Source organism: Chiloscyllium punctatum, chromosome 18 (assembly GCF_047496795.1).
Source record: "Chiloscyllium punctatum isolate Juve2018m chromosome 18, sChiPun1.3, whole genome shotgun sequence".
NCBI lineage: Eukaryota > Metazoa > Chordata > Chondrichthyes > Orectolobiformes > Hemiscylliidae > Chiloscyllium > Chiloscyllium punctatum.
Window position 1 is genome coordinate 77976289 of NC_092756.1, and position 10659 is coordinate 77986947.

The 10659-nt window shown below is 41.7% G+C and overlaps 1 protein-coding gene across 6 annotated transcripts in view; it reads left to right on the plus strand.

The window, feature by feature from the left end:
- triobpb (TRIO and F-actin binding protein b) overlaps positions 1-9219 on the plus strand; it is a 373748-nt gene extending 364529 nt beyond the window's left edge. For all 6 annotated transcript variants that reach the window (XM_072588503.1, XM_072588505.1, XM_072588506.1 and 3 more), the window contains 3 exons: positions 1266-1352; positions 1475-1638; positions 4571-9219. In XM_072588503.1, coding sequence (XP_072444604.1) covers positions 1266-1352; positions 1475-1636 — 249 coding nt within the window. In that variant the 3' untranslated portion in view covers positions 1637-1638; positions 4571-9219. The remainder of the gene's footprint in view (positions 1-1265; positions 1353-1474; positions 1639-4570) is intronic.
- The last annotated feature ends 1440 nt before the right edge of the window (positions 9220-10659 follow it).

The following is a 10659-nucleotide window of genomic DNA, read 5'->3' on the forward strand; positions in this document are numbered from 1 at the left end:
GGGATTCTGTCTACAAAGAAACAGAAATATAGTCAAATTCTTAAACCATAGCTATAGTCAGCCTGAGACACTACAGATAAAATGGTAAAATAAAGGCTATATTTCAAGTTGCAATGGGACTTAGTCAAAGTATTTTGACTAAGTCATTTCATTTTGGTGAGCTGAAAGTAATGAAGGCAGCGGAATGTCCCTTCCTGTGAACCAAGGGGCTTGGTTCAAGTCCCACCTGCTCCAGAGATGTGTCATAACATGTCTCAATACACTGATGGAAAACACTGAAGAAAATTAAACACTGACTCGCCTGAAAATGCTTGAATGCTGTGATGTTATAGTTAGATGCTAATTAATGACAGTGTTGTTAATTGATAATAATTTAGGATGTCAATTTATAGCTGTTCAGTGCAATTGAAACCAACTGAATAGAATAGAATAGAATCCCTCCAGTGTGGAAACAGGCCCTTTGGCCCAACAAGTCCACACCGACCGTCCACAGAGTGTCCCACCCAAGCCCATTCCCCTCCCCTATTATTCTACATTTACCCCTGACTAATGGACCTAACCTACAGATCCCTGAACACTATGGGCAATTTAGCATGGTCAATTCACCTAACCTGCACATTTTAGGACTCTGGGAAGAAACCGGAGCACCCGGAGGAAACCCACGCAGACACGGGGAGAATGTGCAAACACTTGCCCAAAGCTGGAATCAAACCCAGGTCCCTGGTGCTATGAGGCAGCAGTGCTAACCACTGAGCCACCATGCCAAAATTTGTTCTAGAATAACTGGAACTAAATTAATTTCTCTAGTCTATGAAAGTGAAATTTTGCAATTAGTATTTAAAATTATAAAGCATGAGAAAAATCCAATCAAGGATGAAGTGTCAAAAACAATTTGATATTTTATTTGTAAGAATGTATTATTTAAAAATGTGCAAAATCCTGGGTATAATAATGTAAGATAAAGATAATCAAACATTTGTGTAATTTGGTAGCTGAAAGATTTCAGTGTTATTGAGTTCAAATAATGCTTGAAAAATTGTCTTTCATAGTGAATGAAAGTAGTGAGAGCAATTAACATCAAAAGTTGTCAAACATTTCTGGCAGTTCACCCCCAGTACCAGTTATTCCCCGTGTAAGCCTCCTCAAGCCTCTCCATTAGATTTTAGGCACTTGACCATGCAGTTCTAATCTGGCTGTAAATTAAGGAATCATCTTTGTTGGATGGTTCTAGCTGATGTGTGAACTCATTCTGTGCTAATCCTCAGGTCTTACTGCGGATTAAGGAGAATGAAGTGCAGAATCTCAGGAGGGAGACTGTGTGCCTACGGGATGAGCTTCAGTCTATGCAATGGGTGAGTACAGCTCACACTCAGGAAGCTGCAGGAAGGAGTCAGGACAGTACTTCTGTCTCCTGTGTATGTGTTCAGTGTCCAGAATAACCAGGATGATTTCTGTTAATGAATTTCTTTTTCAGGATAAAAAGTATGCAACAGACAGGTACAATGAAATTTACACGGAGCTAAGTGTCATGAAGGTCAGAACAGAACGTGAACTCAACCAGGTTAAAGAGCAGTTAAAGCTGGCTATGGCTGCACTCAAGGAGAAAGACACTTTGCAGAACAGCATCACAAAGTGAAGGTGAGTTATGACCTCCATGACCCGAGACCTGGTTCCAAAGGTTGGGGCTGGCACTTGCAATGTGATAGGAAGGGCCTCAATTATAAAATTCTGATTCTGTTTTTCAAATTCCCTCCCTGTCTATGTAATTTCCTCCTGCCCACAACCTTCCCAGATCTCTGAAACTCCTCCGATTCAGAGGCATGTTTGTCAGAGAGACAGGGGCTGAGGGAATGGATATTAATTAAATCTCCAGAGATATTGCCAACTTAAGTTGTGATCCCTTCAGTTGAAATGAACCAACTTAGCATTGAGGTTAAGCCTGGATCCATCTCTATCACCCAGTTGTTCCAAGTTAAATATGAGTTTGCTATTTCATTAGTTTTTAAAATGTTTTTCCAAAATTTAACTGTTTCAGCATCCTAAGGATTTAAAGGGAAACTGAATAAATGTACAAAGCAGAAAGGAATAGAAGGAAATGATGATTGAGTGAGTGAGGTAGAGGAGGGCTGGGAGATGACTCATGTGACTCCAGAGAGATGCCCATTAAGCTCCTTCACAGGTGGTCTGCTGGTGGATCTGCATGGCAGGAGGAGTTGTTGGATTTTTCATGTGGAGTGGTAAAAGTGGTGAGCAATGAAGGACCCTGTGGAGCCTTGAGCAAGCAGGGAGGGCCCCTTTACCATCCGACACTGCCAATTTGGTCCTGTCTTCAGGATTTCATTTAAAGCTGCCCCAGATCTGTCATGGAGACATAGAGTCCTACAGCACGGAGACAAGGCTCTTTAGCCCAAACTGGTCCATGCTGACCAAAATGTCCGTGTACGGTAACCCCATTTCCCTGCACTTGGCCAATATCCTTCTAATCCTTTCCAACCCGTGTGTTTGTCCAAATGCCTTTTAAATGTTGTTAATGTACCCGTCTCAACCACCTTCGCTGGCAGCTCATGCAATATGCATACCACCCTCTATGTAAAAAAGTTGCCCCATAGGTGTTTCCTTGAATTCTTTTCCATCTAGCCTTAAACTGATGCCCTCTAGTCCTCGATTCTACAACCCTTGGAGGAAGACTGAGTGCCTATCCCTGCCTCTCATGATCTTATACATCTGCATAATGTCCCCCTTCAGTCTCCTACACTCTAAAGAAAAAAGTCCTAGCTTGTCCAACCTCTCCCTATAACTCAGACCAGGCAATATCTTTGTAAATTTCTTCTGCACTCTTTCCAGTTTATTAACATCCTTCCTATAACATCGTGACCAAAACAGAACACAATACTCCAAATGCGTCCTCACCAACATCCTGTAATACTGCAACATAACTTCCTAACCTCTATACTCGATGCCCTGACTGATGAAGGCCAGTGTGCCAAAAGCCTTCTTCACTGCCCTGTCTACCTGTGACTCCACTTTCAGAGAACTGTGAACCTGAACTCCAAGATCCCTCTGTTCCACTACACTCATTAACTATGTAACTCAGATTTGACTTTCCAAAATGCAAGGCCTCACATTTATCTATATTAAACTCCATTTGCCATTTCTTGGCCCACTTCTTCAGCTGATCAAAGTCCTGCTGCAATTTCTGAGAACCTTCCTCACTGTCCACATTACTGCCTATTTTAATGTAATCAGCAAACTTACTAATCATGCCTTGTACATTCTCATCCAAATCATTGATATAAATAACAAACAATAATGGAATAATGGGCCCAGCACTGACTTCTGAAGGACTCCACAGGTCAAAGGCCTCCAGTCTGACAAGTATCCTTCCACTATTACCTGTGCTTTTCCTCTTTATGGTGTTACTTCCAGTCAGGGCTCCTGTTACCAAGTTCCAGAACTAACCAAGGTTGAACACCTTTGCCACATTCTGATCCTTTCATTTCCAACTGAAGATTTGATGCATGTCTCCATAACTAAATGAGTGCTCAGTCAGACGCCCAAGATCTTTTCTGCATTTTTTTGGGGGGATTTAGATAAATTTCCCTTTCTTCCTTCATTGTCCAGGGCTGTTACCTGGAATTTTCCTGTTTCATGTTAGAATTATGTGCTTTGTGAGAGTGGTTAGGTGCCCTTATACTAGTCTCCTGCAAGCATGAGACATTTCTTCTTACCTACTTTATCAATTCCCTGCACCAGTAAGCCTCAATCAACCCGCCATTTCGACATCTCTATTCAAATCTACATATATTCATCTCATATAAGAATTAAGAGGAAAGATCCTTCAGCCTGCTCAGTTGTTCGATAAGATCATGGCTGAGTTGATTGTGGTCTTAACTCCATTTTCCTCCCTGGCCCTCTTTATCCTTGACTCCCATGTTAATCAAAAGTCTGTTTAATTCAATGTTGAACATGTGTAATGACCGAGCCTCCATGATCACCTGGAGAAGAGAATTCCACAGCCTAATGATCCTGTGAAAGAAGAAATTTCTTCTCAACCTTTGTCTTAAATGTAAGGTCTTTTATTTTTAAACTCTACCCTCATAATCTTACATGTTTCAATAAGATCATATCCCATTATTCTAAACTTCAATAAGTATGGGCCCAACCTGCTCAAACTTTCCTCACAAGACCAACCCCTTCATCTCAGGAATCAGCCGAGTGAACTTTTTCTGAACTGATTCCAAGACAGGTATATCACTCCTTAAGTAAACAAAACTCTCTTAAACTTTAACTCTGTGAGCATTCTGGAGTTTTATTTGCCCTGGGCCTCAAGGATCGTTGGGCCTTGGAGACCCATGTGAATCATGGACATTAGTTTGGTCAACACCTGAAATAGTTAAGCTAAGAGCACTGGATGTACCACTGGGTGTAAACGGGAAAGATATACTTCATCAGTGAGGCCTAACGTATTGATGAATTCAGAGAAAGGAGAAAAGGAAAATTTTTGTTTTTAAAAGAGTAAGTGGAAAGATCATTCATTCCTTCTTCTGTTTCCTTTTGTCTTCCTTCACAGATCAGAGCTCTGGTATCACCACACAGGAAGAGAAGTTAAATTTAATGCTTAAGCCTACAGTAGTGATCCAAGATGGTGAAAATCCCTGAGAGTGAGGAGCTATGAAGAAAACAACCACTCCTTTTTCCTTGTCTTTTATTTTCTTAATAACATTTCCCACTGTGGATTACTGCTGTGAAATTAAAAGTGAATAGATATATAGAAATATATTCACACAGGTTATCAATTTAATCCCTTGCTGCCTTTGAAACCCTGTTTTTGTCTCCCAGCCAAGCACTCTTCGGTTTAGCTGTTACCACAGCAACATTAATGCCGACAGTGATCTTTCCATCATCCAATGCTTGAAGGTGGCTGACTGCATTCTGCAGCAATTGCTACTTGTTGGGTTCCTCGTATGGCCCCCTCCTTTGCACTTCCCCTTTTTATTTTGGTGGGGCGCCAGGAATTATGGTTGTCAACATTCCCCCAGACTGGTCACCAGAACGTTCATCTAGCCAATGGGAAAGTGAGCAGGCTCTATGTTACCCAATTAGATGGCTTTTGACTGTCACTCAGACTCCCAACATTTTTGTAGTTGTTAAAAAAAAGTTGAGAGTATATTTTAAATTGATATTTCTTCCCCAGGGCTTGCTTGTCCTTGAGACTCTTGGGTAATTCTGCAAGAGTCAACAACTCTCACTGCAGATCCACTTGGTGTAACCGACTGTATGGCAAATCCCAGTACCCAATCTTGATAAACATTGCATTTAAGAAGAACAACTATTTTTTTAAATAATTAAAAGCAGTTTATTACTCCTGTTAACTGTTATATAAAGCACTATTTGAGGGTAACGTGTTGCAATCTTACGACATAACATGTGGGTTTTTATAATCGCATATATATTTTTGTGTATTTTCCCCATTGCAAGTCATACATCCCTTAAAACCAGCACTTAGGCTGTGCCCAGGAACACAGGACATGGAACAAGAGACAGCAGTCGCTTGACTCTGTTCCATTGCTCAGTCACCAAAGATTTGCTTAGTTCCAGCAGCCTCAGTTTCAAACCCATTAGCACTGGAATCCAGCAGGAACCGTTGAAGGGGAAGTCACCTCATGTCTGCCTGCCATCATGGAGTTTGAAGATGGCTGTTGAAAATCACATTGCAAGAGGACAGCGAGAAATCTCATTTTGTTTTCCTTTGTCCTGTTTTTCCAGTCCCACTGCTTCTCAAAGGGTGTTGTCCCTACACAGTAACAACTCGCTGGGCTCCCTCCATCTATCTCTCCTTCTTAGCCAAGTGTCCTGATTTCATGTGCAGTTTGGTTTACGTAGGTATAGGGGGTGGAGGGCTGAACATCTGCAGTATTCTGGTGGAAAAAAAAGCCATTTACAGAGAGTCTCTGATCAATGCCAACAGAATTTCAGGAAGATCTGAAATTGCTATCTGAACTGCTATGGATACACCACTTCTGTTCATTATTGTCTTGTAAGTAGAAGATGCGCGATAGCAGCAGAGAAAACGTAAATGTAAATTGTCCCAAATAAGGCAAAGAGGAGTTGGTTCAGATATTTTTGGTAAGCTGTAACCATTCATCACTATGTTTAAGTTCAAATATCATGGATACAGTGAAATCCAAATTATGAAAGTGTCTATTTGTTTAATATGGTATGGATACCATCTCCTTGTATGGAAACTATTCATGTAGGTAGATATGGTTCACTTCTCTGAAATGGCCATGCAAACCACTCTTGTTTTAATGCTAATTAGAGATGGGCAACAAATGCTGGTCTTGTCAATGACCCCACATCCCATCAAAACAAAAGTTATTAAAAAAATGAATTGATGTCCATTGAGCTATATACAGGCTGAAGAACATGCTGAGGAACATTCGAGCAGTGAAGTCAACTGAAGCTGCACAGTAGGCTAAGTGTTGCACCAGCTATCCAGCCCTCACTTCCACACCCTCTCTCCAGGCTGTCGGACCTAAAACTCTTTGTCATTTTTCCTGGCTCACCCTCTTCCATGTCAGATGGACTTGAGTTTCATCTCCCATTGCCAAGAGCATCACCCATGAACAAAACTGACCTATCCAATGTGTCTGATTTACGTTAGCTGCTGTCCAACATCTGGTCCTGAAGGAACATAATTCTCCTCCAGTCAAACAATGGCCAGACCAAAGCTATTGTCTTCAGTCCCAACTACAGAATCCATTCCCCATCTACTTCCTGTGCTCACTGATATGCACTGATTCCCAGTCCAACAAGCCGTAGATTTTATAACTCATGCTTGTTCTGAAATCGCTCCATGGCTTCACCCTCCCTCTTTGTGATCTCCCCATCCTCACAACTGTCTGAGATCTGTGCATTTCCCCAGTTTTAGCCATCACCATGTCATTAACGGACTGATCTTCTTCTGCCGGGCCCTAAGCTGTAGAATTCCTTCCTTAAACCTCTCTGCATCTTACCAATGATCCCCCTAAACTGTGTTGCCAACCAGGGACCTGAATGTTCTTGTGAAGGCTGCACACAAGTACATTGTTCTTTTTTTTATAAATATTTTTATTGAGAAGAAAGAAAGTTTTAGGTATTTTACAAAATTACAAAACTAATACAAAATAGTGTAATCACTTGACAATATAGTGACAATATCAGTATTTAGAAAAAGCTAACTACTAATCTACTCTACAAACTACCAAAACACAAAATAAGATCTGCTCGGTCACACCAGAATCTGTAAAAGACCTGCAGCGTTTTATCACCGTCTTAATAGCTCCTTCCTGGTTCACTGTCAATTTCACATTGATAACCCTTTTCCTTCCACCCAAGATATTATGCCACAATTAAATACTGCAATACTATTAGTTTTTTTAGTGTACCATCGGGCAGCTGTCGCATAAACAACTGGGACATAATTCTTGCTGCCGAGTACCTCTGACCACAAATGTCTAGTCTGTATTTCTCTGATGCCACTCTAAGCTGCGGGTCTGAACACTCAGTAAACCATCTGTTTTATATATCAATATGCTTCAATAAAGTTAGTGCTTTTCACATCTTATTGCTTACAACAAAGAAAAATCCCTGTGTACACAATTCTTTTTTATTTAATTGTTCACAGGATGTTAGGGTCACTGGCAAAGCCAGCATTTGCTGCCCATCCCTAATTGCCTTTGAGAAAGTGTTGGTTAGCCTCACCTTCTTGAACCAGTGCTATCCTTATGATCTGGGAACATCCATAATGATGTCAGGGAGAGAGATCCAGGATTTTAGTCACATGACAGTGAAGAAATGGTGACATATTCCCAAGTCAGGATGGTGTGTGGCTTGGAGTGGAGCTTGCAACCTGTAGGGTTCTTGTTGGCTGAGCCTGTCCTGCTAGACATTAGAAATCACAGGTTTGAAGGGTGCTGCCTAAGGAGCCTTGGTGAGTTCCTGTCATGTACTTTGAAGAAGGCACACACTGCTGCCACTATGCATCAATAGTAAGGCAGAGAATGTTGAAGGCAGTGGATGTGATGCCAATTGAGTGGCTATTTTACATGGATGGTGTCAAGCTTTTTGAGTACTGTTGGAACTGCACTCATACAGGCAAATTCCATCACACTCTGACTTGTCTCTTGTGGTTGGTGAACAGGAGGTGAATTACTCATTGCAGAGTTCCTAGCCTCTAATCAGGTATTGGCTGGTCCAGTGCAATTTTTGGTCGACTTAGCCCCAAGATGTTGATAATAGGGGAATTGAGTAGCAATGGTAATGCCGTTGCATAGCAAGGGAAAATGGTTAGATTCTGTCTTGTTGGCAATGGTCATTGCCTGGCACCCGTGTGAGCATGGATGTTATTTGTCTTTTATTAGCCTCAATATTGTCCAAGTCTTGCTGCATATGTACACAGAGAGGGAGTGAGGACTGCAGATGCTGGAGATCAGAGTCGCAAAGTGCAACGCTGGAAAAGCACAGCAGGTCAGGCAGCATCCGAGAAGCAGAAGATTGATGTTTCGGGCATAAGCCCTTCATCAGTAATGGGGCTTCATCATTCCTGCCCAAAACGTCGACTCTCCTGCTCCTTGGGTGTTGCCCAACCTGCTGTGCTTTTCCAGCACCACACTTTTCGACTGCGTGTGAACACAGACTGTTTTTAATATTTGAGCAGTTGTGAATGGTATTGAACATTATATAATCATCTACGAACATCCCATCTCTAAACTTATGTGAAGGGAAGGTCATTGATGAAGCAGCTGAAGATGGTTGCGCCTAGAACACTATTCTCAGGAATTCCTGCAGAGATGTCCTCAGACTGAGATAATTGACCTCCAACAACCACAACCATCTTCCTTTTTGTTCAGTATGACTCCAATACATGGAAATCTTTTCCCTGATTTCTACTGACTTCAGTTTTGTGAGGTCTCCTTGATCTCAGTCAAATGCTGCCTTGATGTTAAAGGCAGTCACTTTTATCTCTTCTCATCTCATCCCTACCACAGGTTACAGTTTGACTCATAAACCACACAAAATGCTTTACAAAGTTATAATAAACATGGGTTACCAGAAGAAGCACTGCAGGCAGCTGCCATGTATCAAGCAAGCCGCTGTGTGATATGAAGTTATTGCAATAATCTATAAGAATATTTTTCAATGTAGAGTACACTATAAAATAAATCTGTTTAAATATGAGTGAAAATTTGAAAAGTTATTCAGTTTGTGGCTCAGCAATGTCCAGCTACACAGGATGCAGAAGTAACGTCAACAATTTCATAACAAATAGGAACAGGATAAGACTGTTCAACCCAACAAGCCTACTCCAACATGAAATAATATCTGGCTTAAAGTCAAGTGGATTATCTAACATCTTCACCACTCCATGTGAGATAGATTAAGGGTCCTCTTCACACCTTCAAATACAGGGTATCATAATACCAGAATATGCTATCCCAAGACTAGACCATCTAAACAAGCACATGAAGGAAAAGGAAATAGAGGGTTATGACGATTAATTTTGAAGAGGAAAGGTGGAAGGAGGTCCAAGTGGAGTATGAAGAGCAGCGTGAATCGGTCAGGCCAAATGGTCTGATGCTGCACAATATAATATTTACCCATCACCTTCCTGATGAAGCTTTGAGCCACCGGTCCCAGTATGTCATTATGAAGCTGGATGTCAGATTTTTGTTGGTAATGCTCCTTCGAAACATTTTGAAAGGTGTTACTACTTAAAAGTACTACGTAAAATATGTTTTTGTAAAATTTGCCAGGAACTTCATTGCAAAGAACAAGATAGAAGCAGGGAGAGACAGTTGCATCGATATTCTTCTCCCAGCAGCATCAGCAGACACTACCGTGGGTTAAGACACGTCATATGGCCTGGTTCACTATGAGCAATGCCACAGAGGATCTCTGTACATTATTAGTTAGATACATGCTGCAATAGACCAGACTCCACAAGTTCCTGTCTCTGTCATTGCTGAATTAGCCAATCAGGAACCCTCATATGGATAAACATGTGGTATATGCACCAGTCCAGGGTCAGCATTGTACTTTTCAGCACATTTGTTAACTCAGGAACCCTATGACCTGAGGAAGTGGCAGTGATTCAACACAGTGGACTTCCCTGTTTGACAGGCATTTGGCACAATGGGTCCATCAATTATCAAGGAGTGTTGAACTTCCCAAAGCAGTCACTTCTTTGCTCCTTAAATTATTTTAGGGAATTGTTGGGCAGGATTGTGGGCTCCACCAGAGTCTGGACTGAAGGTAAATGGTGCATACCAGTTCTACATTTCGGTCAAGGTGGCTTTGAGCCTGCCAGGGGCCTTCTGCCCCCAATTACAGATGAGGAAAGGCACTGATTAGAGACTTAGCGAGGGTAAATGATGGAAGCTGCCCAGGACATGTCAGAATCTAAGTGCCAACAAGCTCAACCTGCCTGCCTGAGTGGTGAGGTGCACCTCTTGGGGCATGGCTGCTTGTTGTGCTTTTTTTACATTAATGCATTTTGAAAGTAGCTGAAAAGGAGTTTGTTGTTGAAGCTCCCTCAGCCTGCACTGCAGCCTGGCCTTCCAGCTTCATCAGCCTGCCCATCAAAATCCATATTGATTCTCTCGAGAGTAATTTTGGGAC